At 46.3% G+C, this 25,498-nt stretch overlaps 2 protein-coding genes across 3 annotated transcripts in view; both read left to right on the top strand.

The window, feature by feature from the left end:
* The window catches only part of PTH2R (parathyroid hormone 2 receptor), a 107,130-nt gene that overhangs the window by 23,258 nt on the left and 58,374 nt on the right, over nucleotides 1-25,498 (top strand). The window contains exon 2 of the mRNA XM_084642623.1: nucleotides 20,080-20,182. Within this exon, the coding sequence (XP_084498749.1) occupies nucleotides 20,080-20,182 (103 nt within the window). The remainder of the gene's footprint in view (nucleotides 1-20,079; nucleotides 20,183-25,498) is intronic.
* On the top strand, nucleotides 7,373-12,461 carry LOC311528030 (uncharacterized protein). 2 transcript variants are annotated; one of them, XR_014713495.1, is made up of 2 exons: nucleotides 7,373-7,711; nucleotides 11,855-12,461. XR_014713495.1 is itself a non-coding variant. In XM_084642624.1 (2 exons), the coding sequence occupies exons 1-2, from the start codon at nucleotides 10,665-10,667 to the stop codon at nucleotides 12,010-12,012; spliced, it is 678 nt and encodes a 225-aa protein (XP_084498750.1). In that variant the 5' UTR covers nucleotides 10,233-10,664; the 3' UTR covers nucleotides 12,013-12,461. The 2 variants fall into 2 exon arrangements, 1 of the variants encoding a protein (XP_084498750.1); XM_084642624.1 differs by lacking the exon at nucleotides 7,373-7,711 and adding an exon at nucleotides 10,233-11,184.

Below are 25,498 nucleotides of genomic sequence, written 5' to 3'. Positions count from 1 at the left end.
AAATGCCAACTCCTTCACCAGAACGACACTAATATCTCTGAGATAGCCCATGTGTGATCTTATGTCATATTAGGAGTCTTGTGACCAATGGGGCAAATCTGATGAGATGCTTTGGAGAAAAGAGTGCTAAAAGCAAGGTGCGTGATGAGAACACACCCAGTGGGCGGGGAAGGGATAGCTCAGTGGTTTGAGCTTTGGCCTCCTAAACCCAGGGTTGTGAGCTCAATCCTTGAGGGAGCCATTTAGGGATGTGGGGCAAAAATTGGGGATTGGTCCTGCTTTGAGCAGGGGGTTGGACTAGATGCCCTCCTGAGGTCCCTTCTAACCCTGATATTCTATGATTCTCTTTGTGGAGCATGTTTACCTGAAGAATAAACTCCAGTCATAAGCCAAAACATATTATTAACAAACATGCAAAGGACATGTGACTCATATAAAAGGGGGGGAAGGGATAGCTCAGTGGTTTGAGCATTGGCCTGCTAAACCCAGGGTTGTGAGTTCAATCCTTGAGGGAGCCATTTAGGGATCTGGGGCAAAAACTGGGGATTGGTCCTGCTTTGAGCAGGGGCTTGGACTAGATGATCTCCTGAGGTCCCTTCCAACCCTGATATTCTATGATACATCAGAAAGGATCATTTAAAAAAAGTTGAAAGGGTTACAAACCCTTGTGCTTTGGGGTATCAGCCAATCTCTACCTGCTGGAAGTTAAGAAGTAACATCCCTTAGGGGCAGGTTATCCAATAATTGCACAATTTGGGGTTTGTGTCTGCCTCTGAAGCCTTTAGTAATGGCCACTGTCAGACACAGGATACTGACCTAGATACACCAGTAGTCTGATCAAGTGTGGCAATTCCTATGTTCTTATGAATGATCAGTCTGGTTTCATTTATATCCAGGGGTGAAAATAACTTGAGACTTACTGGTACGCAGGGCTGGGGTCCTGAGCAAGGGGGGGCCCTTGGGTGGAAGGGGCGAGGCCTCGGGTGGAAGGGGCAGGGCCTTTAAATCACTGCCACTACCCTGGGACTCCAGCAGCGATTTAAAGGGCCCAAGGTGCTGACTGTGGTCGTGGTGGCTGGGAGCCCTAGGCCCTTTAAATCCCCACCAGAGCCCCATGGTAGCGGTAGCTGCAGTGGCAGCCGGGAGCCCCGGGGCTCTGGCGGTGATTTAAAGGGCCAGGGCCCTTGTCATAAATATAAAGGGAAGGGTAAACCCCTTTGAAATCCCTCCTGGCCAGGGGAAAGCTCCTCTCACCTGTAAAGGGTTAAGAAGCTAAAGGTAACCTCGCTGGCACCTGACCAAAATGACCAATGAGGAGACAAGATACTTTCAAAAGCTGGGAGGAGGGAGAGAAACAAAGTTTTTGTGTGTCTGTCTGTAGTCGTCTTGGCCGGGGACAGAACAGGAATGGAGTCTTAGAACTTTTAGTAAGTAATCTAGCTAGGTATGTGTTAGATTATGATTTCTTTAAATGGCTGAGAAAAGAATTGTGCTGAATAGAATAACTATTTCTGTCTGTGTATCTTTTTTGTAACTTAAGGTTTTGCCTAGAGGGGTTCTCTATGTTTTTGAATCTAATTACCCTGTAAGATATATACCATCCTGATTTTACAGGGGGGATTTCTTTATTTCTATTTACTTCTATTTTTTATTAAAAGTCTTCTTGTAAAACACTGAATGCTTTTTCATTGTTCTCAGATCCAAGGGTTTGGGTTTGTGGTCACCTATGCAAATTGGTGAGGCTTTTTATCCAACATTTCCCAGGAAAGGGGGGGTGCAAGTGTTGGGAGGATTGTTCATTGTTCTTAAGATCCAAGGGTCTGGGTCTGTAGTCACCTAGACAAATTGGTGAGGCTTTTTACCAAACCTTGTCCAGGAAGTGGGGTGCAAGGTTTTGGGAAGTATTTTGGGGGGAAGGACGCGTCCAAACAGCTCTTCCCCAGTAACCAGTATTAGTTTGGTGGTGGTAGCGGCCTGTCCAAGGGGTAATATTTTGTACCTTGGGGAAGTTTTGACCTAAGCTGGTAAAGATAAGCTTAGGAGGTTTTTCATGCAGGTCCCCACATCTGTACCCTAGAGTTCAGAGTGGGGGAGGAACCTTGACATGGTGGCACAGTGGTGGGATTAACCTGAAATCATTTTGAGATCCAGTTGAGATTTTTTGAACTAGAAATACAGATTTTAAAAAGGAATTTTTAGGAAGTCCAGAAGCAGCTTTGAAACTGAAAGCAGCTTGGTTTCTCTCTGCTTTGTGGCCAAGCAGAGACAAAAGGGGATTATCTTGTGAATTGCAGGTTTTCTTTGCCTGGAGGCAGGGTACTTAACTCCTGCAGGGAAATTCACAGTCTTCCAACCCAGAGGTTTTTTTTTTTTTTCTTTTCTTCCTAAAAGTAAATAGGGGGTGTGTGCTCTACCCATTTGCCTGGAGACAAAAGTGGCAGGGTTTTTTTAAGGATTTTGATTTTTTTTTTTTTTTGTTTTACAAGGAGCACAGGTTTGAAAAGAAATTTTTTTCTTCTTTGGGCTGGGTAAGCAGGTTTCCAAGTAGTTGGAGGTTTTTTGCTTTAATTTGGGCCCAGAGCAGAGACAAGGGAATTGTCTTTTTCTGTAGGCTGACAATCACTATCAGAGAATAGGTATTCTATTCCAGCACAGCAAAATTTTACAGCCAAGTTTTGTTTGTTTATTTCTAAACCTCGGGTGTAAAGTTAGTTAAAAACAGAGAGGTTAGAATGGCCAAATCCTCAGCTCGACTACAGCTGGAATTAGCCAAATTTCAGGCTGAGGAAAAACAAAGGGAACATGAAAGACAGATAGAACTCATGCAGCTGAAGAAGGAACAAGAAAGGGAGGCAGAACAACACCAAGAGGCTTCCCACAAGAGGGAAATGGAGGCAAGGAAGCATGTGGAGGAGGAGAGGGGAAAAAGAGAGGAAGCATGTGGAGGAGATGGAGAGGATAAAGGCCCAGCAGAATATACCAACAAACCCTAGCAATCCTTCTCCAGGTACCACTTCCCATCCCAGAAAGTTCCCCACCTACAAGGCAGGTGATGATACTGAGGCCTTCTTAGAAAACTTCGAAAGGGCCTGCCTTGGGTACAACATCTCTACTGACCAATACATGGTAGAGCTGAGGCCGCAGCTCAGTGGACCCTTAGCTGAGGTGGCAGCTGAAATGCCTAAAGAACACATGAACAAGTATGAACTGTTTAAATCCAAGGTGAGAGTCAGAATGGGGATAACACCCGAGCAGTCTCGTCGGAGGTTCCGAGCCCTAAGGTGGAAACCAGACATGTCATTTACCCGACATGCCTACCACATTGTAAAACATTGGGATGCCTGGATATCAGGAGCAAGTGTTGAATCTCCAGTAAATTTGCCCTTCCTAATGCAAATGGAACAATTCTTAGAGGGTGTTCCTGAGGAAATAGAAAGATACATTCTAGATGGGAAACCCAAAACTGTAATTGAGGCAGGAGAGATTGGAGCCAGATGGGTGGAGGTGGCAGAGAAGAAGAAAACTGGTCGCAGTTGGAGCGGAGACCAGAAGGGACCACCCCAGACCACACCCTATTACCGGGGGCCGCCCAAAGCCCCACCTACCTCCCAAAGAACCCTCCAGACCCCTTATCGTCCCACCACCCCGTTCTCCAGCAACCCTCCTCGCCCCAGTGACCCGTCAGCTGGACGATGTTTTAAGTGTAACGAGCTGGGGCATGTAAAGGCCAACTGCCCCAAGAACCCCAACAGATTACAGTTCATTGCACCGGAATCACACCAGAGGTCCACAGGCCCAGATACCTCCCAGATACCCTTGGAGCGGAGGGAAACTGTGAGTGTGGGTGGGAAGAAGGTCACCGCGTGGAGGGACACCAGAGCACAAGTGTCAGCTATCCATGCTTCCTTAGTGGACCCCAATTTAATCAACCCAGAGATCCAAGTGACGATTCAACCCTTCAAGTCCAACTCTTTCAATTTGCCTACAGCCAAGTTGCCTGTCCAGTACAAGGGCTGGTCAGGAATGTGGACTTTTGCAGTCTATGATGATTATCCCATCCCCATGCTGTTGGGGGAAGACTTGGCCAATCATGTGAAGCAGGCCAAGAGGGTGGGAATGGTCACCCGCAACCAGGCTAAACAAGCCGTGAGGCCTAGCTCTGTTCCGGAAACTTCTATCAGGACCCAGTCAGAGGTGATGGACCTGGACCCCAGGCCAATGTCTGCAACAGCAGTAGTGGATCCAGTCCCAGAGACCCAGACGGAACCAGTCCCAGAACCGGAACCAGCCGAACAACCAACACCAGACCCCGTGTCAGCACTGAATCCAGTACTTGCAACCTCAACACCAGAGGGCCCCACCGAACCTGAACTGGCAGCAGCCGATAACCCTACACAAGAGGCTCAGCCGGAGCCTGAATCCCAACATAGTGCACCAGCGGAGAGCGGTTCACAGTCAACAGAAACAGCTCCATCCCCTATATCGCTTCCAGAGGGACCAAGCCTAGGTCCACAATCCCATGAGGAACTGATGTCTCCAGCATCAAGGGAACAGTTCCAGACCGAACAGGAAGCAGATGAAAGCCTCCAGAGAGCTTGGACGGCGGCACGGAGCAACCCACCGCCTCTCAGCTCTTCTAATCGATCCAGGTTTGTTGTAGAAAGAGGACTTTTATACAAGGAAACTCTTTCTGGGGGACACCAGGAAGACTGGCATCCTCAGAGACAGTTGGTAGTTCCAACTAAATACCGGGCCAAGCTCTTGAGCTTAGCCCATGATCACCCTAGTGGCCATGCTGGGGTGAACAGGACCAAAGACCGTTTGGGGGGGTCATTCCACTGGGAGGGAATGGGCAAGGATGTTTCTACCTATGTCCAGTCTTGTGAGGTGTGCCAAAGAGTGGGAAAACCCCAAGACCAGGTCAAAGCTCCTCTCCAGCCACTCCCCATCATTGAAGTTCCATTTCAGCGAGTAGCTGTGGATATTCTGGGTCCTTTTCCGAAAAAGACACCCAGAGGAAAGCAGTACATACTGACTTTCATGGATTTTGCCACCCGATGGCCGGAAGCAGTAGCTCTAAGCAACACCAGGGCTAAAAGTGTGTGCCAGGCCCTAGCAGACATTTTTGCCAGGGTAGGTTGGCCCTCCGACATCCTCACAGATGCAGGGACTAATTTCCTGGCAGGAACTATGAAAAACCTTTGGGAAGCTCATGGGGTAAATCACTTGGTTGCCACTCCTTACCATCATCAAACAAATGGCATGGTGGAGAAGTTTAATGGAACTTTGGGGGCCATGATACGTAAATTCGTAAATGAGCACTCCAATGATTGGGACCTAGTATTGCAGCAGTTGCTCTTTGCCTACAGAGCTGTACCACATCCCAGTTTAGGGTTTTCCCCATTTGAACTTGTATATGGCCGTGAGGTTAAGGGGCCATTGCAGTTGGTGAAGCAGCAATGGGAGGGATTTACACCTTCTCCAGGAACTAACATTCTGGACTTTGTAACCAACCTACAAACCACCCTCCGAACCTCTTTAGCCCTTGCTAGAGAAAACTTACAGGATGCTCAAAAAGAGCAAAAAGCCTGGTATGATAAACATGCCAGAGAGCATTCCTTCAAAGTAGGAGACCAGGTCATGGTCTTAAAGGCACTCCAGGCCCATAAAATGGAAGCATCGTGGGAAGGGCCATTCGTGGTCCAGGAGCGCCTGGGAGCTGTTAATTATCTCATAGCATTCCCCACCTCCAACCGAAAGCCTAAGGTGTATCATATTAATTCTCTAAAGCCCTTTTATTCCAGAGAATTAAAGGTTTGTCAGTTTACAGCCCAGGGAGGAGACGACGCTGAGTGGCCTGAAGGTGTCTACTACGAAGGGAAATGTGCTGGTGGTGTGGAAGAGGTGAACCTCTCCATGACCCTTGGGCGTATGCAGCGACAGCAGATCCAGGAGCTGTGCACTAGCTACGCGCCAACGTTCTCAGCCACCCCAGGACTGACTGAACGGGCATACCACTCCATTGACACAGGTAATGCTCACCCAATTAGGGTCCAACCTTACTGGGTGTCTCCTCAAGCTAAAACTGCTATAGAACGGGAGATCCAGGATATGTTACAGATGGGTGTAATCCGCCCCTCTGAAAGTGCATGGGCATCTCCAGTGGTTCTAGTTCCCAAACCAGATGGGGAAATACGTTTTTGCGTGGACTACCGTAAGCTAAATGCTGTAACTCGCCCAGACAACTATCCCATGCCACGCACAGATGAACTATTAGAGAAACTGGGAAGGGCCCAGTTCATCTCTACCTTGGACTTAACCAAGGGGTACTGGCAGGTACCGCTAGATGAATCTGCCAAGGAAAGGTCAGCCTTCATCACACATCTCGGGCTGTATGAATTTAATGTACTCCCTTTCGGGCTGCGAAATGCACCCGCCACTTTCCAAAGACTTGTAGATGGTCTCCTAGCGGGATTAGGAGAATATGCAGTCGCCTACCTTGACGATGTGGCCATATTTTCGGATTCCTGGGCAGACCACCTGGAACATCTACAAAAAGTCCTTGAGCGCATAAGGGAGGCAGGACTAACTGTTAAGGCTAAGAAGTGTCAAATAGGCCTAAACAGAGTGACTTACCTTGGACACCAGGTGGGTCAAGGAACTATCAGCCCCCTACAGGCCAAAGTGGATGCTATCCAAAAGTGGCCTGTCCCAAAGTCAAAGAAACAGGTTCAATCCTTCTTAGGCTTGGCCGGTTATTACAGACGATTTGTACCGCACTACAGCCAAATCGCTGCCCCACTGACAGACCTAACCAAAAAGAAACAGCCAAATGCTGTTCAGTGGACCGGAAAGTGTCAGAAGGCCTTTAACAAGCTTAAAGCGACACTCATGTCTGACCCTGTACTAAGGGCCCCAGACTTTGACAAACCGTTCCTAGTAACCACAGATGCATCCGAGCGTGGTGTGGGAGCAGTTTTAATGCAGAAAGGACCTGATCAAGAATTCCACCCTGTAGTGTTTCTCAGCAAAAAACTGTCTGAGAGGGAAAGCAACTGGTCAGTCACTGAAAAAGAATGTTATGCCATTGTCTACGCTCTGGAAAAGCTACGCCCATATGTTTGGGGACGGCGTTTCCACCTGCAAACCGACCATGCTGCACTAAAGTGGCTTCACACCGTCAAAGAAACTAACAGAAAACTTCTTCGGTGGAGTTTAGCTCTCCAAGATTTTGATTTCGACATCCAACACATCTCAGGAGCTTCTAACAAAGTGGCTGATGCACTCTCCCGTGAAAGTTTCCCAGAATCAACTGGTTAAAATCGTCCTTGAGATGTGGAAAATATTGTTAGTCTTTATGTACTTGGTAGTATATTTAGAGATGCATGTGTCTTATTAACTCTGTTTTCCTAGAGCTCCAGGAAGAAATCCCAGCCAGTGTTTCACCCTAGCTGAGATTTGGGGGGCGTGTCATAAATATAAAGGGAAGGGTAAACCCCTTTGAAATCCCTCCTGGCCAGGGGAAAGCTCCTCTCACCTGTAAAGGGTTAAGAAGCTAAAGGTAACCTCGCTGGCACCTGACCAAAATGACCAATGAGGAGACAAGATACTTTCAAAAGCTGGGAGGAGGGAGAGAAACAAAGTTTTTGTGTGTCTGTCTGTAGTCGTCTTGGCCGGGGACAGAACAAGGAATGGAATCTTAGAACTTTTAGTAAGTAATCTAGCTAGGTATGTGTTAGATTATGATTTCTTTAAATGGCTGAGAAAAGAATTGTGCTGAATAGAATAACTATTTCTGTCTGTGTATCTTTTTTGTAACTTAAGGTTTTGCCTAGAGGGGTTCTCTATGTTTTTGAATCTAATTACCCTGTAAGATATATACCATCCTGATTTTACAGGGGGGATTTCTTTATTTCTATTTACTTCTATTTTTTATTAAAAGTCTTCTTGTAAAACACTGAATGCTTTTTCATTGTTCTCAGATCCAAGGGTTTGGGTTTGTGGTCACCTATGCAAATTGGTGAGGCTTTTTATCCAACATTTCCCAGGAAAGGGGGGGTGCAAGTGTTGGGAGGATTGTTCATTGTTCTTAAGATCCAAGGGTCTGGGTCTGTAGTCACCTAGACAAATTGGTGAGGCTTTTTACCAAACCTTGTCCAGGAAGTGGGGTGCAAGGTTTTGGGAAGTATTTTGGGGGGAAGGACGCGTCCAAACAGCTCTTCCCCAGTAACCAGTATTAGTTTGGTGGTGGTAGCGGCCTGTCCAAGGGGTAATATTTTGTACCTTGGGGAAGTTTTGACCTAAGCTGGTAAAGATAAGCTTAGGAGGTTTTTGTCCAGGAAGTGGGGTGCAAGGTTTTGGGAAGTATTTTGGGGGGAAGGACGCGTCCAAACAGCTCTTCCCCAGTAACCAGTATTAGTTTGGTGGTGGTAGCGGCCTGTCCAAGGGGTAATATTTTGTACCTTGGGGAAGTTTTGACCTAAGCTGGTAAAGATAAGCTTAGGAGGTTTTTCATGCAGGTCCCCACATCTGTACCCTAGAGTTCAGAGTGGGGGAGGAACCTTGACATGTCCCCGGCCAAGACGACTACAGACAGACACACAAAAACTTTGTTTCTCTCCCTCCTCCCAGCTTTTGAAAGTATCTTGTCTCCTCATTGGTCATTTTGGTCAGGTGCCAGCGAGGTTACCTTTAGCTTCTTAACCCTTTACAGGTGAGAGGAGCTTTCCCCTGGCCAGGAGGGATTTCAAAGGGGTTTACCCTTCCCTTTATATTTATGACAGCCCTTTTAAATTGCCGGCCTAGGGAAGCTGCCCCCTGCAGGTACGGTTGGCTGTGTACCAGCTCTTGCTGGTATGCCGTACCGGCTTACTTTCACCTCTGTTTGTATCTGACCTCCTTTTCAGCACTTTCTCTAAAATCCTCTTGAATCTCACCAGTAGTTGAATGCTATTTTAATATTTCATAAACTGCCCTTTCTAATGGAGTCCATGGCCATGTACGAGATCCTTCTGGATCTCATTTGTCTCTTGGATCGTGCAAAAGTTGTCAGCAGCACTTCCTCTGTGCGAGCTGACTTCAATATTAATCAAGCTCTTTTGGTCTCTGTACTGTATGCTCAGTTACATAAAGGGCAGCTACACTCAAATTCGGTTTGGGCTGTGAGAAGCATATTTCTTGTCAGCTACTCTAGAGAAATTACCATTAGGTTTCCCAGGAAATGAAAATATATATTGTCCTTTTTACCCTTCAGAACCGAACCAATATTTTTATAATCTTAAAGCATATTTCCGAGGCAGATCTGGGACTCGGAGGAGAAATACGGCAAATAATCTTCTAAAGCGAAGGGTTGTGGTCCGTTGGCTTCCCCCTCTCTCTGTCTCTCTGAAATGATTAAACATTTACAGCACAGGTGGTTTCAAACTCAGATGTAAATTATCACATAAGATTCTCAGTGTGCCTACTTAATACGTATTCATGAATGCTTTCTGGTCATGAATTACTCATGCTCTGATTTGCTGTTCCCAGTTCACTTTCAAGCATTTTTAAGCATTTACCAAAAAACACTTACAAAATATACAGCCAAAGCATAACATTAGCACTAGTGGACAAACAGTCCTCAACATAGAGGCTGGACAAATTCCAGGGAGAAAGCTGGGAGAATCCATCTGACTGCAGTCCCACAGGGAATGTTACCATTCTGTCCTAATGTGTATAGTTAAATTGTAAGCTCTCTGTATTTTAGGCGTCTGGTAAACAAAGCATTTAAGCACTTGCTCAAATCCCACTGAAATTTAATGAAATGTAAGCATGTGCTTATGAGCCTTGTGAAACAGGTGGACTTTAAGCACATGCTTACCCGCTTTCCTTTTACTGAGTAACAAACAACTTCATGTAAACTATTGCTCCTCAATCTTGCAAAGCACTTGACGTCAGTCATTCCACTGAAGTCAAGCGGATCCTTAAGTGCTTTGCTGGATTATAGTCTCAAGTATTAAGGCAAGATGGTGCAAAATGCTCAGTGTGGTCATCTTAAAACAGAGGCTTGTTGTGAGCTTGCTCTGTGAGAAACATTGCAGACTATAGTTGCTGGGGAGAAGGCGGGGGAAAGCAAGGGCCTGATTCATCGTTCAGTAGTCTCCTCTAAAGTGGGAGAGTCTCCACGAAGGTCAGTGGGCCACACCATCAGCTGGTCTAAATCAGCCTTCCTCCATTGCAGCTCTATTGGTTGATTTACAGCATCTGAGTATCTGGCCCAATTCACGTCTTGGCCACACTTGCGAGTTACAGCGCAATAAAGGAGCCCCAGGCGCACTAGCTCACTCCGCGTCCACACTGGCAAGGCACGTAGAGCGCTCTGACTCCGCGGCTACAGCGCTGCTGGTCGCCACCTCGGCGAGTGGAATAACGTTTGCTGTGCCCCCGCTGGAGCGCCGCGGCACCAGTGTGGACACCCTGGTCCTAGAGTGCGCGCTGATTGGCCTCCAGAAGTGTCCCACAATGCCAGTGCTAGCCACTCTGGTCATCACTTTGAACTCTACGGCCCTGCCCTGAGGTGACCAAGCATCAGACCCGCCCTTTAAATTCTCTGGGAATTTTGAAAAATCCCTTCCTGGTTGCTCAGCCAGGCGTGGAGTGCTCTCAGCCAATCTTTCCAGGTGACCATGCCTCCGTGCGCCAGGCGAGCCCCGGTATGGAGCAATGGCAAGTTGCTGGACCTCAACAGTGTTTGGGGGGATGAAGCTGTCCAGTCCCAGCTGCGTTCCAGCCGTAGGAATTACGATACCTTTGGGCAGATATCAAGGGACATGACGGAAAGGGGCCATGACCGGGATGCACTGCAGTGCAGGGTTAAAGTGAAGGAACTGCGGAATGCCTACCGCAAAGCCCACAAGGCAAACCGCCGCTCCGGTGCTGCCCCCGCAACCTGCCGTTTCTACAAAGAGATGGACGCAATACTTGGGGGCGACCCTATCTCCACTCTGGGGACCACCAGGGACACTTCAGAGCCCAGTGCAACAAGGGAAGATGAGGAGCAAAGTGGGAGCGAGGGTGCTGAGGTGGAGGAAGACACCCCGGCATCCCTAGATGCATGCAGCCAGGAGCTGTTCTCAAGCCAAGAGGAAGGTAGCCAGTTGTGGTGGCCGGTGCTTGGGGAAGGACAAACACCAGAGGAGGTTCCCAGTAAGCAGCTTTTATTTTGGGAAGGAAGTTATTCGGTGCGGGCTCCTGGGGCGAGGAGGGTTAGGGCCGTATGCATGCCTAGATGCGGAATAGGGCGTTGATGTGCTCTCTCACATCGCGGTAATCGGCCTCAGTGATCTCTTCAAAGGTCTCATCCAGAACTTGGGCAATACGCTTGCGCAGGTTTCTCGGGAGAGCCACTGTGCTCCTTGTCCCAGTCAGGCTAACTTGTCTGCGCCACTGTGCCGTGAGGGGCAGGGGGACCATTGCTGCACACTTGCAAGCTGCAGCTGGGCCAGGGCAGAAGCCGCATTGCAGTAGAAGACCCTCCCTTGCTTCCCAGGTCACCCTCAGCAGCGAGATATCTTCCAGGACCAACTCCTGTGGAAAATGTGGGGACAGTGTTCAGTATAGGGGTCCCCTGCCGCTGTTGGCTCTCCCCAAGGCACAGAAACCTAGAGGACAGTACAGCCATGGAACAGTCAGTCACGCTTGACCCTGTGCTTACTCACCGTTTTGGGGCTCCCGTGGGTTATCCCGTGCACTCGCTTTGGGATGGGAAAATTATGCTATTGTGTAGACTGTGCTTGCCCGTAAGTACGGGGGAATCGTTGCTCTGTCTGGTGTGAACAATGCTGCCTCCGTTAAGTGTTGCCTTTTGCCTTTACAGATGCAACCTTGAGATCTCAGCCGTCTGCGTTATCACCGGCCGAAAGACTCCAAAGAATCAGAAAGAGGCCACATAGAAGCAAGGAAGACATGCTGCATGAAATAATGCAGCATTCAAGTCATGGAAAATCAGAAAGTGCAGGAGTGGGGGGAGAGTGACAGGAGGGTCCGCCAGCAGAATGCGGAGCGCCGGCACCAAAGCACGGAGCGGCCGCTAAGCGTCATGGAGCGCCAAGGGGACTCGATCCAGGCGCTCGTAGCCGTGCACCTACCGCACCTGCTCCCCGCAGCCCTTATCCCAAAACTCTTGTGCCCCCATGTCACTGCCAACCCACTTTCCCCAACATCCGGGTTCTTACCGCCACCGGCTGCCTCCAACACCCGTGGCTTCACCACCCAGCCCTGAAAACTACGACCCTTACCCACAGCACTCAACCCCCATCACCATGCAGCATAGCCATCCTGAAGTGCAGCACTCATTGCACGGCACGCCAGACAGGACATACGCAAATCTGTGATTGTACCATTCCCTACCTCCTTGCCCTTTCTGTTTCCCAAGCAGTTCTGTCTCTTTTTCAATAAATAAATGGATGTTTTGGCTTTGAAAACATTCTTTATTATTGCATAAAGTAAAAGATACCTTAGCCCAGGAAAGAAACAGGCTCTGCATGTCAGCATAGCAAACATAGACTCCTACTAACATTGGAACCACTGCACTTCAGTCCCGTGCAGGGCACCATACATTACTGGTGTTTTTCAGCATCAAATTGATCCCTCAAGGCATCCCTAATCCTTGCAGCCCCCCCGCTGGGCCCCTCTAATAGCCCTGCTCTCTGGCTGTTCAAATTCAGCCTCCAGGTGTTGAACCTTCAAGTTCCCTTCCTGAGTGAATCGTTCACCCTTCCCTTCACAAATGTTATGGAGGGTACAGCACGCGGATATAACCGCGGGGATGCTGTCATCGGCCAGGTCCAGCTTCCCCTACAGAGAGAGCCAGCAGCCCTTTAAACGGCCAAAAGCACACTCTACAGTCATTCTGCACCAGCTCAGCCTGTTGTTGAACTGCTCCTTGCTGCTGTCAAGACTCCCTGTTTAGGGTTTCATGAGCAACAGCATTAAAGGGTAAGTGGGGTCTCCAAGAATCACAGTGGGCACTTCGACTTCCCCTACGGTGATCTTCTGGTCTGGGAAAAAAGTTCCGGCTTGCAGCTTCCTGAACAGGCCAGTGTTCCAAAAGATGCGTGCGTCGTGCACCTTTCTGGGCCAGCCTGTGTTAATGTCAATGAAACGCCCATGGTGATCCACAAGCGCCTGGAGAACCATTGAGAAATACCCCTTCCAATTAACGTACTTGGAGCCTAGGTAGGCTGGTGCCAGAATTGAAATATGCGTGCCATCTATCGCCCCTCCGCAGTTAGGGAAACCCATTTGTGCAAAGCCAGCCACAATGTCATGCACACTGCCCAGGGTCACGGTTCTTCTGAGCAGGATGCGATTAATGACCCTGCAAACGTGCATCAACATGATTCCAACGGTTGACTTCCCCACTCCAAACTGGTTAGCGACCAATCGGTAGCTGTCTAGAGTTGCCAGCTTCCAGATTGCAATAGCCACCCGCTTCTCCACCGTCAGCGCAGCTCTCAATCCGTGTCTTTGTGCCACAGGGTGGGGGCGAGCTCCTCACACAGTCCCATGAAAGTGGCTTTTCTCATCCGAAAGTTCTGCAGCCACTGCTCATCATCCCAGACTTGCATGACGATGTGATCCCACCCCTCAGTGCTTGTTTCCCGAGCCCAAAAGCGGCGTTCCACGGTGGTGAGCATGTCCGTGAATGCCACAAGCTAACTCGTGTCATATGCGTTACTCGAGACGATATCCTCGTCGGAGCCCTCACTGTCCCTTTGGATCATGAGGAATAACTTGACTGCCAAACGTGATGTGCTGGCGAGACTCATCAGCAGACTCCTCAGCAGTTCGGGCTCCATTCGCGCAGACCTAAAGGGAGGACAGAGCGCGCAGTACAAAAACCATTGAAAGATAGCGCCAAATGTGGACGGAAGCACAGGGAATGCTGGGGTGCAAACTGATGCATCACGGGGCATTGGGACAGGACCCAGAATGCCCTGTACTCCCTGCCCCCTTCCCAGAAGCCACAGCGCCAGAATGGGAAGAGGTACTCTATGGGATAGCTGCCCATAATGCACCGCTCCCAATGCTGCTGCAAGTGCCCCAAATGTGGCCATGCCAGTGCGCCTGCAGCTGTCAGTGTGGACAGACTGCAGCGCTTTCCCTGCTGCGCTCTCCAAAGGCGGGTTTAACTCTCAGCGCTCTACATCTGCAAGTGTAGCCAGGCCCTCAGTTCTCACAGGAAACGGCACCCAACTCTCTTAAAATATGAACATAAGAACGACCATATTGGGTCAGACCAAAGGTCCATCTGGCCCAGTATTCTGTCTTCTGACAGAGGCTAATGCCAGGTGCCCCAGATGGAATGAACAGAACAGGTAATCATCAAATGATCCATCCCCTGTCACCTATTCCCAACTTCCAGCAAACAGAGGGTAGGGACACCATCCCTGCCCATCCTGGCTAAAAGCCATTAATGGACCTGTCCTCCATGAACTTATCTAGTTCCTTTTTGAGCCCTGTTAGTTTTGTCCTTCACAACATCCTTTGGCAAAGAGTTCTACAGGTTGACTGTACGTTGTGTGAAAAAAACACTTCATTTTGTTTGTTTTAAACCTGCTGCTTGTTCATTTCATTTGGTGGCCCCTAGTTCTTGTGTTATGTGAAGGAGTAAATAACACTTCCTTCTTTACTTTCTCCACACCAGTAGTAATTTTTATAGACCTCAATCATATCCCCCCCTTAGTCATCTCTTTTCCAAGCTGAAAAGTCCCAGTTTTATTAATCTCTCCTCATCTGGAAGCTGTTCCATACCCCTATGGCAGGGAGGAGGGATAGCTCAGTGGTTTGAGCAGTGGCCCGCTAAACCTAGGGTTGTGAGTTCAATCCTTGAGGGGGCCATTTAGGGATCTGGGGCAAAAACTGGGGATTGGTCTTGCTTTGAGCAGGGGGTTGGACTAGATGACCTCCTGAGGTCCCTTCCAACCCTGATATTCTATGATTTTTGTTGCACTTTTCTGAACCTTTTCCAATTCCACTATAAAACAATGGAGGTGATAACAATTGAAAAGTCCCATTGACTTTGAATAGAGCTGTCAAAACAAGATGCTGGTGATAGTGTCGTGATGAAAATTTGTTGTATCTGTCAGAAGTAAAATGCAACATTGTTTGAACTGGCTGGTTGGAAAACTTTAAAACTGTATGGACATAATGAACTGAATTATACTGGTGTGAAACTGAATTCTTGGGGTGAAATCCTGGCACCATTGAAGTGAATGGCAAAACTCTTATTGGCTTCACTGAAGTCAGGAATTCACTCCAGTCTTTTTTTTTTTTTCAATCTGCAACTCTGTCTTTTTTTAAAAGTATATTTGAAGTTCAGATTGGGGGATGCAGAACTCCTTATTCAAATAATTAATTCCTTGTACAGATTCGGTGATGACCAAATGAAGCAAATTTTTACTTTTCCTTAACTCAATGGAATGATTGAGAACCTTATCAGATGGACAGCCTGGAAGGAGAACCATAGAACATCACAAGGGGCTATCATTACAGTAACATCACCTGCAGTAAACCTTGCCTCTGTCAGTAGTGCAAGCTTCCCCAGGTTGCCTAGGTGTACTTCGCAGCTCATTGGAGGGAGAGAGGAAGACTAGCCGGCTGGCCTCTCTCACAGCACTATGAGCGTTTGCTGCTTAGTGCAGATTAGGGTTGATGAGGTTTTGTTGTGTGGCTACCTCTTCACTTAGGATAGGGCTTAAATCACCACCAGTCCCCTTTGAATCAGTGACCTAGCACAGAAGTGCCCTTGTAAATGGCTTGATCCACCAGTGTGACAGATTTATTATTCAAACTTTGATCTGAAATTCTGTGGAGCTTTCAGACACTCAGCTTTGCTATTACTGACCTCTTTTTTTTTTTTTTTTTGTTAACAATCATAGCATCATAGAAAATATCAGGGTTGGAAGGAACCTCAGGAGGTCATCTAGTCTAACCCCCTGCTCAAAGCAAGACCAATCCGCAACTAAATCATCCCAGCCAGGGCTTTGTCAAGCCTGACCTTAAAAACCGCTAAGGAAGGAGATTCCACCACCTCCCTAGGTAACCCATTCCAGTGCTTCACCACCCTCCCAGTGAAAAAGTTTTTCCTAATATCCAACCTAAATTTCCCCCACTGAAACTTGAGACTATAACTCTTTGTTCTGTCATCTGGTACCACTGAGAACAGTCTAGATCCATCCTCTCTGGAACCCCCTTTGAGGTAGTTGAAAGCAGCTATCAAATCCCCCCTCATTCTTCTCTTCTGCAGACTAAACAATCCCAGTTCCCTCAGCCTCTCCTCATAAGTCATATGCTCCAGCCCCCTAATCATTTTTGTTGCCCTCTGCTGGACTCTTTCCAAATTTCCCACATCCTTCTTGTAGTGTGGGGCCCAACACTGGACACAGTACTCCAGATGAGGCCTCACAAATGCCGAATAGAGGGGAATGATCACATCCCATGATCTGCTGGCAATGCCCCTACTTATACATCCCAAAATGCCATTGGCCTTCTTGGCAACAGGGGCACACTGTTGACTCATACAGTGGTTATTCCAATTAAGCCCACAGGACCCAGACCTGTGCTTCTACCTGCAAACTATCCTGATATGAAGGAAAGATAGGAAGACTAATGAAAGGCCAGTATGACTCCATCAGGAAGTCTTTAATGACAAGAAAATTAAAAAAGGAGTCCTACAAAAAGTGGAAACATGGATGAATTGCTAAGGAGGAGCAGAGAAGTCTTGCACTTGCCTATAGGGACAAAATGAGAGACACCCAGCAAAGGACAGAAAAAAGCTATAAAATGGGGTTCTTCGAATACAATAGGAGTGAGAGGAAGGCAAAAGAAATTGTAGAACCTCTACTTACAGAGGAAGGATAGCTGATGAACTCAACAAGACTGAGGTGTTTAGTGCCTATTTTGCTTCAGTCTTCCCTAAAAAGGCTAATGGTGACCAATTAATATCAACCATGAGGGGGAAAGAATGCAAGCCAAAGTAGGGAAGAAAAGGTTAGAGAATATTTAGTATAGAATATCAGAGTTGGAAGGGACCTCAGGAGGTTATCTAGTCCAACCCCCTGCTCAAACCAGGACCAATCCCCAATTTTTGCTCCACATCCCTAAATTGAACTCTCAACTCTGGGTTTAGCAGGCCAATGCTCAAACCACTGAGCTATCCCTCCCCACAATAAGATAAATTGATGTATTCAAGTCAGCAGGGCCTGATGAAATTCATCCTAGGGTATGTAAGGAACATGCTGAAGCACTCCCAGAACCGTTCGCAATTATTTTTGAGAACTCTCAGAGGATGGGGGAGGTCCCAGAGGTCAGGAGAAGGACAAACATAGTAACTATCCTGAAAAAGGAGAACACAGAGGGCCAGAGGAATTATAGACCAGTCAGCCTAACTTTGATACAAGGAAAGGTACTGGAACAAATTATTAAACAATCAGTTTGTAAGCACCTAGAGGATAATAGGGCTAGATGTAATAGCCAGCATGGATTTGTTAAGAACAAATCCTGCCAAACCAACCTAATTTCCTCCTTTTGACATGATTACTGGTCTAGTGGATTGTGGGGAAGCAGTCAACGTGATATAACTTGGTTTTTGGTGTGGCTTTTCACAGTCCCACATGACATTCTCATAAGCAAACTAGGGAAATATGGTCTAGATTAAATTGCTATAAAGTGGATGCACAACAGCTTGAAAGATTGTACTTGTAGTAATCATCAGTAGCTTTCCGTCAAACTGGGAGGGGTGTATCTAGTGGGGTCCACATGGGTCAGTCCTGGGTCTGGTACGAGTCAATCGGTTCATTAATTACTTAGATCAGTTGTTCTCAAACTTTTTTTTCACAGACCACTTGAAACTTGCTGAGGGTCTTAGCAGACTACTTAATGATCTTTCCAAATGTAGTTTGTACTGTTAGCTAACTATTGTAAAGCGCTTTGGATAAAAGCGCTATATTAAAAAAAAAACTTAATAATAATTAATGTTTTTTGTTCTACAAATAAAAGCACACAACTTGTATTTTAATATCAGTAGTCTTACCTTTCTAATGCAATGGTTGTTCTCTCTCTCCTGCACCGCAGCAGCCCCCGAGCGGGGGCTGGGAAGGAGCGGGGTGTCTCCCTGGCAGCTGCAGCCCTGGAGCTGGGGAAAGCTGCTCCGCTTTACACAAGGTGCTACATTTGCCCCAGGATTGTAAAGGGAGGTAAAGTAACATAAAGCCATCTCTGGTCCTGTACCACGCAAATATGTTGTGCTCAGGTGCTCCAGAGGGCTAACACCACCATACATTAGAGATACATTTTAACTTTCATTTAGGTCTGATTTATCCTATGTGGATAAAGAGTGGGTTAAAGCAGCAGTGGGAGGGGGTGGGGGAGAACATGAAGTATGGTCTTTCCATAGCTCTTACTTGTCTAATATTTTTTTCTTTTGATACAAGAAAAGAAAACCCAGGTGAATTTAAGATTTACCCACTGGGAAACTGGCACAAAAAAGGACAATCCTGTACCGAGCTAAATTACATATGAACTTTGAGAGAGACATTTATTTTTGATGCGCATGACGTTGGGAAATGTTTAGATGCTCAGCTTATGAAATATCCTCTCCTGAATAGCAGATCTGTAGATAAGGGTATTTTGAAAGAGACAACTTATCTGCTAGGGCTGAGCCGGTAGGTTAGGTAAAAAACTCACCCTTGCCTGGTTTCAGTTGAAGAAACTCCACTTCTGTGAGTCTGGGTTCTGGAGACTTGGCTAATGTACCCCTTACGTTTGCATATGCAGGGGCATGCATTCAGGGCATTATGCTTTACAAGAGGGAAGGAGAGTGGTCTAGCCAGGTCAAGCGTGGAAGTCAGGAGATCTGGCTGATCTGCCACAGACTTCCTGTTTGACTTTGGCTGTGTCATTTAACACTGCCTCATTGTTCCCTTCTATAAAATGGGCTTAACACCTACCTCACCAGGATGTGTTAAGTCTTAATTCACTCATGTTTATAAAGGGCTTTGAGCATTTCAGACAGAAGGTGATATAGAAGGGCACAGTATTATTTTGGAATGAATTATACATGCTTCTAGCAGAATGCACACATTCCCCCTTCCCCCCGGACCTACCGGAAGCGTGCGGAAACAGCCTTCTGAAAGCATCCCTTATGCAGAGGGGACTGCCTATCTGGTGTAGTGCTTGTGTCCAGATTCCCTGTTCTCAGCCCTGGTGTAGAGGATGGAGTGGCAGTGTAAAGGGGGTGGGTGGAGAGTGTGACCGCAGTGCACTATGCTACAACTAGTCTGCTTTCCAGAATGCATCCGGGGAAATGGGAAGCAGAGTACAAATCAGAGCAACCCTCGGGATGCTCTAACACAACAGGGCCAGGGCGGAATACAGGGAGTGCAAAGAAGGCTTAAAACCACCTTTGTCTACCATCACCTCCTCATCCTCAGCACAGGCACAGGGACATGGGAGTAACTGAGACTCACCCGACTCCCCTCTGTCTATCCCAGCAAGCCGTACGTAGGTTGAAAGTCAGGGTTTGACGATGTACATACATAGTGTGCAGCTAGTGGCACTGTTAAATCTGCCAGAAGTTTTTCTCAACAGCTACAGGGGAACGTGCCTTCGAAAATGCCGGCATGACGAGAATGTTAACTGGTGGAATTAGGGTTGTGGGAATAGCCAACCTTTCAGTTTAGTGGCTGAACTGCAGCATTGCGGAAAAACTAGTTTTGGGTTAACCTGAAATGAAACTATTTACATTTTTTTTGGCGAAATGAATTTTTTTTTGGGGGGGTGTGGTGGGGGGGGGAGAACTTGTCTCAGATCAACCAGTGTGTAAAGTTACCCCACCCCCAAATGTAAAAAAAGTGAAATTCAAAACAAAAATGTGTGTCCCTTTGTAAAATCAAAACATTTCCTTCTGAAAGTGTTAGAAATGCGGGTCTTGAAAATTAACTCGTTTAGAGCACTCCCATTAAAATACAGCTAAGTGTCAAAGGATCCAAGCAACAGCCTTTCTCACTGCTGTTTTCTATGCATTTTTTTTCTGTACAGGTGGATTCTGATGACACGATTACCACGGAGGAGCAGATTTATCTTCTCCTGGAAGCCAAAATTCAGTGTGAACTAAACCTCACAACCCAACTACAAGAAGGAGGTGAAGTACTTAAGCACCCGATCTTTCTCTTCCCTCCACCATCAGTACTAAAGGGGTGTCAAGACTGTCCAGTATATTGACCATCCCAAAGCGCAGGAGATCAATGCAGAAAGATCCCAATTTTTTTCTTATTCAACATTTCTCTGAATCGAATCGTGTGTGTGTGTGAATTGAGCCTTTAATAGACATTCCTTATTTCTCTCCCAATTTATCTTGAAGACTCAAGGAGACAAGGTTGCACATAGGCTGATGCTTCAAACTGATCAAGGCTTTTGAGCCTTCTTTGATATCCGTAGTTAGTGAGGTTCCAGTCACTTGACTTCATGGATGTGCCTGAGATACCACATTCTCTTCATAGTCTGTTTTATTATTCCACACTGCTGTGGAGTTAAGTTTAAAGGTGAGCTGAAAAGGGTTTTAAAAAACATGCCTTTTTTGCTCTTTTGGAAGAGATTTTATCTTGGCTATCATGAATGTCCAGTTTGATCTTTCCTGGTTTGCTAGAAGGTCTCAGGTTTCAGAGGAGCAGCCGTGTTAGTCTGTATTTGCAAAAAGAAAAGGAGGACTTGTGGCACCTTAGAGACTAACCAATTTATTTGCATCCGATGAAGTGAGCTGTAGCTCACGGAAGCTTATGCTCAAATAAATTTGTTAGTCTCTAAGGTGCCACAAGTCCTCCTTTTCTTTTTTTAGAAGGTCTCAGACATCTTTATTGTGAACAATAACACCTGAATTGAAAGGATGAGGCTACAGAATCTTTAACAAAACTTTCTTTTGTCTAAAATGTTAGCCACTGAACTTAAATAGTTGTTAATTAAGACAAATCAAATATAAAGACTTCAAATCCCTTCTTCTCTCAGTTGATGAGCTTTTACTCTTTTGACTCTTCTGACATCCCTACAGCTGAGCAGATAATGGATTTTTATTTTTTTTGGTTCAGCGCTGAACTGAAAAATGCAAAATAAATGTTGTGTAGTATCCATCTAAATACTTTGTTCAACCTGAAATGATTGCAGATGGGATTGCTGTCTTTCACCCTTTTTAATTAACTTAATTTCTATATGAAACACCATTTTGAAATGAGAAGTCGAAATGTTTCACTGTTGAAATTGCTGAAATGAAATGCTTCATTTCAAAATGTCAAAACCATTTTGTTTCAGAACCAGTGAAACAAAATATTCCAAAACTTTTTTTTTTTTTTTGGCTGAAGCTACTTGCCAAATTAGACCTGAATGTGTGTGTGAATATTTGCCCAAAGCAAAATTCACCTAGCCCTAGACATCACCATTTCACTAGTTCTGCATTCTTTATGGAGAGTTCCAGCCCAGTCAGGACTTGAATTTCTAGGTTTCCTGATTCTTTTCCTACTTACACTAGAGTTACCCCCACTATAACTCTGTTGGCTTCACCAGTTGAAAATCTGGCCTCTAGAATTTAGAAAAGATCGGCTAGTCTAGCTCCCTGTCACTGCAGGATTAATTCCTACAGACCACATATCGGTTCACTCTGCACACTATTTTCAAAAACATATTGTATCACCCCATTTACATGGAAATGCTTCAAAGACATCATAAGTATTGAGATACTCTTGCGAGCGGTTGGAGAAGAGATTTATATTGGAGGATGAGGACTTGGAGTAAAAGGAATTTGGGATAAAAGGGAAACCACAAAATTAGGCTTTGCTTTGTTTTCGTTTGGTTTTGTCTAAATAAGAAAACATGTCTTCTGTACATACATATTATTACTGTCAGTAACAATGTGTAATAGCAACCATAAGAACAGTCTCACCAATAAATAATACTAATGCCAGTCGTCATAATAGTAATATCACTAATAACAGTAATCACGGTTTCCAAGTTTTTTGAAAGAAGATAATTTATGGTATTCATTGAGAGGAAGATGGCAAGTTAATATTCAATTGAACATAAAGTATTTTTTTCCTTCTACCAGACAATGCATGTGTACTGTTTACATGCACAAAACAACTCTCGGTGAACAAAATACTTACCGAAGCCTGTTTTCACGAGAGCTCCACAAAAATGAATGCAAAGTCCAATGGCTTAGGTCATGTGAGTTACAGTAACACACAAACATGTCTGTCGAGGTGCCACAGAAAAATGAATACTATGAACTAGGATTTCATCTCACAACCTATTTCACGACACTACTTAAACATGTGTGTAAATCAATCTGTATTCCAGATAGGATTTAGGTACATCCTTAACTTTAAGACCATGCTGTACAAAAACATGTGTGTAAGTGCTTCCTGAATAAGGGTGCTTTCTTTACAATGCTGTGCATTTGAAATAATCCCGTTCTTAGGAAGTGGTGTTTTTCCAAATTTATGCTAGTGTAACTGAGATCAGTATCTGGCCCTGAAGCTTTACAGAATGAGTTAAAAATAAATATTTAAGAAGCCCCGAAGTTCAGGTTTTCCTTTGATCTGCTTTTTTGGTGGTAGTGACTTCCTGTAGTGGACCTGAAATAATATACGAGCCTTTTATACTTATTCTTAGTAGTGAAGTCCCTGACAAGTGTAATTCTTAATGGATGAAACAAACTGGAACAATCTTTAACCACACAAAAATTACTGGATCAAAAGTTAATCAGATTTTACGTTTGTTCAAAAGCCAACCCCTTTTAAGCAGCCAAATATAATTGGGTATACTTGTTCTGAGACGAGATGTATTGAGACAGTGAATAAAGGGTAACTGAGTTGGTTGCTATTTCTTTAATAGAATAATTTCAATTATATTTCCAGAAAGGTTGCTGGGTCTCTGTTCTGCACTGATGAATGACCTGTATTTCCCACTGTGTGAATAAAAGAGGCAGGCTAAGTGATGTGGAGAGTTTGAGACCCAGTCTATACTACAAAGTTAGGTTGACATAAGCTGCCTTGCATCAACCTAGTTGTGCATGTGTCTATACTTTAATTTGTCTCCCACCAACGTAAGTACCCTGTTGTGGTGACACAGTGACACCGCCTCCCCGAACGGCATTGAGCCACGGTTGATGTACTGAGGTCAACGTGACGTGAATGTAGACACTGTATTACCTATGCCAACCCTAACAGTCCTCCTGCAGCTGTCTCACAATGCCCGACACTGACCGCTCTGGTCACAAATGTGAACTCCACTACCCAGGGGGTCACGGACACTGGAAGCCTCTCTTCCTCCCACCTTAAAGCCTTGTGAATTTTTGAAATGCCTTTTCCTTATTGCCCAGCTTGATGAGCGCACGTCGCAGCTCTTGATTGTTATGTACAACTGCTCAGCTGACTGTGCTGACTACACGCTCCAGATGTACACGGACCAGCCACGGAAATGTGAACATCTATGGGGAGATTGCATGGGGGATGCAGGAGAAGGGGTATGACAGGGACCAGCAGCAGTGCCGAATGAAAGCCAAGGAGCTGCAGCAGGCATATCAGAAGGTCAGGGAAGCCAACAGTCAATACAGTGCTGAGCTACAGACCTGCCCCTTTTGCAAAGAGCTGCATCCCATGCTTGGTGGAGACCCCACTTACACCCCGCACGGCATTGTGGATGTCTTCAAGGAGCTGAGTCACAGGCCCCTGACATGAACAGTGAGGAGGAGGAGGATGGGGAGAGGAGGGAGACATGCGACGGCGGGCCCAGCTATGCTGCAAGTCAGGACCTGTTGAAGACTTCACAGCAGTCCAGTCAGCCCCAGGGGTCGAGCACAGGCGAGCTTGATGCAGGGGAAAGAACCTTGGGTAGGCGTGTAAACGTATTTTCCATTCCAGTGATGTACTGATGGTGCTCCCAGCTTAGCAGGATGTAGCTCTCAACTTTTTCATTAATTTATTCGTACTAGAAGAGGTAGCAGTACAACAAGCAGAGACAGTTATCTGCTTTTCAGTCCCCTGTAGAGTTAGGCAGGGGAGGCCATGCAGAGCAGTTTATGTACAGAGGGGCATCCTTTGTGTTTCTGTTTCTGGGAGTGAGTGACAGAGGATGGATCACTTGATGATTACCTGTATTGTTCATTCCCTCTGGGGCACACTGGCCACTGTCAGAAGACAGGATACTGGGCTAGATGGACCTTTGGTCTGACCCAGTAGGGCCATTCTTATGTTCTTTGAATTCTCCTGAGAGATCTTGATGAAACTTTCATGGAGGTTCTTTGCAATCCTCTCCCAAAGGTTTCTAGGGATGGCAGCCTTATTTCTTCCTCTATGGCAGGACACTTTCCCACTCCAATCTGTGATGACTTCGTCAGGCACCATTGCAGTACACAGGCTAGCGGCATATAGGTCTGGGTGGCTTCAGGATGCCAGCAGCAGCTGTGCTCTCTGTGCCTTTGTTACCATCAGGAGTGAGATATCCACTAAAATCACCATGGCCTGTGGAAACTGGTACGGGTATTCAGTGCCTGATCATCATAGTTTCGTGCAACTGAACAATTCCTTCCTCATTTCCCGCCCCTGGTGGGCCATACTCCCCATGGCTGGTGCTGTGTGCAGGCAATCCCAAGTAGAAGTGTCAATAAGTATGGCTTGTGTAAAACTTTAGGGGAGCAAGCAAAGGGAGTTCTGACCCTTTCACTTTCTGTTATGACTACAGTGCCAAAGGTACCTGTGTTCTGTCTGTAGCTGCTGGTGTTGCAGCTTTCAGGGCTTCCCTCTCCACGCCCGCGGAATGCCTGAGCCAGATGAGGAGAAAGAGGAGGACTTGGGGCGACATGCTCAATGAGATCCTGCAAGCCAGTGCTGCATCAGACCATGAGCAGAGGGCCTGGAGTGTGAATATTGCAGGCTGTATGGAAAAGGAAAGACTGAAAAGGAGAGGGAGAAGGAGATGCACCAGGACACACAGGGGCTTCTGTGGCACCAAACACAGATGCTGCAGACTCAAGTGGAATGACCGGTTCAACAAGCACAGGCTAAGCTCCCTTTGCCTTCCATGGAGAACTCCATTTTAGTACCTCCCTACACCCGCCTCAACAGTCCACATGGCCCCCCGGGCTGCATCCCTCCCCTACTACTTCACACTGAGGGACAGTAAGGACAACTCCTGCTTCACATACACTGACCTGGGAGAGCCACGGTTGCTGTGTGTAGGTAAAAATGGACATGCGTGTTTTTTCCCCTTGTTAAGTTCTGTTCCATTCATTTATTTAGTTCTTTTAAAACGTATTTGCTTTTAAATTGCACCAATTTTTCTTGCACTGTTTTTGTTACTCAATAAACTCCTATTTTTTGGAAAATAATTCTTCTTCTTTCCTTGACAACCTATTCTGCAGAGTGCCTAGTGGAACTGAAAGCACTTACATGCGTGTTGTACAGAGTGACAG

Source organism: Lepidochelys olivacea (assembly GCF_965140295.1).
Source record: "Lepidochelys olivacea isolate rLepOli2 genome assembly, chromosome: 11".
NCBI lineage: Eukaryota > Metazoa > Chordata > Testudines > Cheloniidae > Lepidochelys > Lepidochelys olivacea.
The sequence above is the reverse complement of the archived record's forward strand: the minus strand, read 5'-3'. Positions and strand labels throughout refer to the sequence as shown.

Bases quoted from the DNA above. Each gene is read 5' to 3' on its own strand.
- LOC311528030 (XM_084642624.1), top strand. From the start codon at position 10,665: ATGCCTCCGTGCGCCAGGCGAGCCCCGGTATGGAGCAATGGCAAGTTG. The intron at 11,185-11,854 runs GTAAGCAGCTTT...TTGCCTTTACAG, and splicing joins AACACCAGAGGAGGTTCCCA to ATGCAACCTTGAGATCTCAG.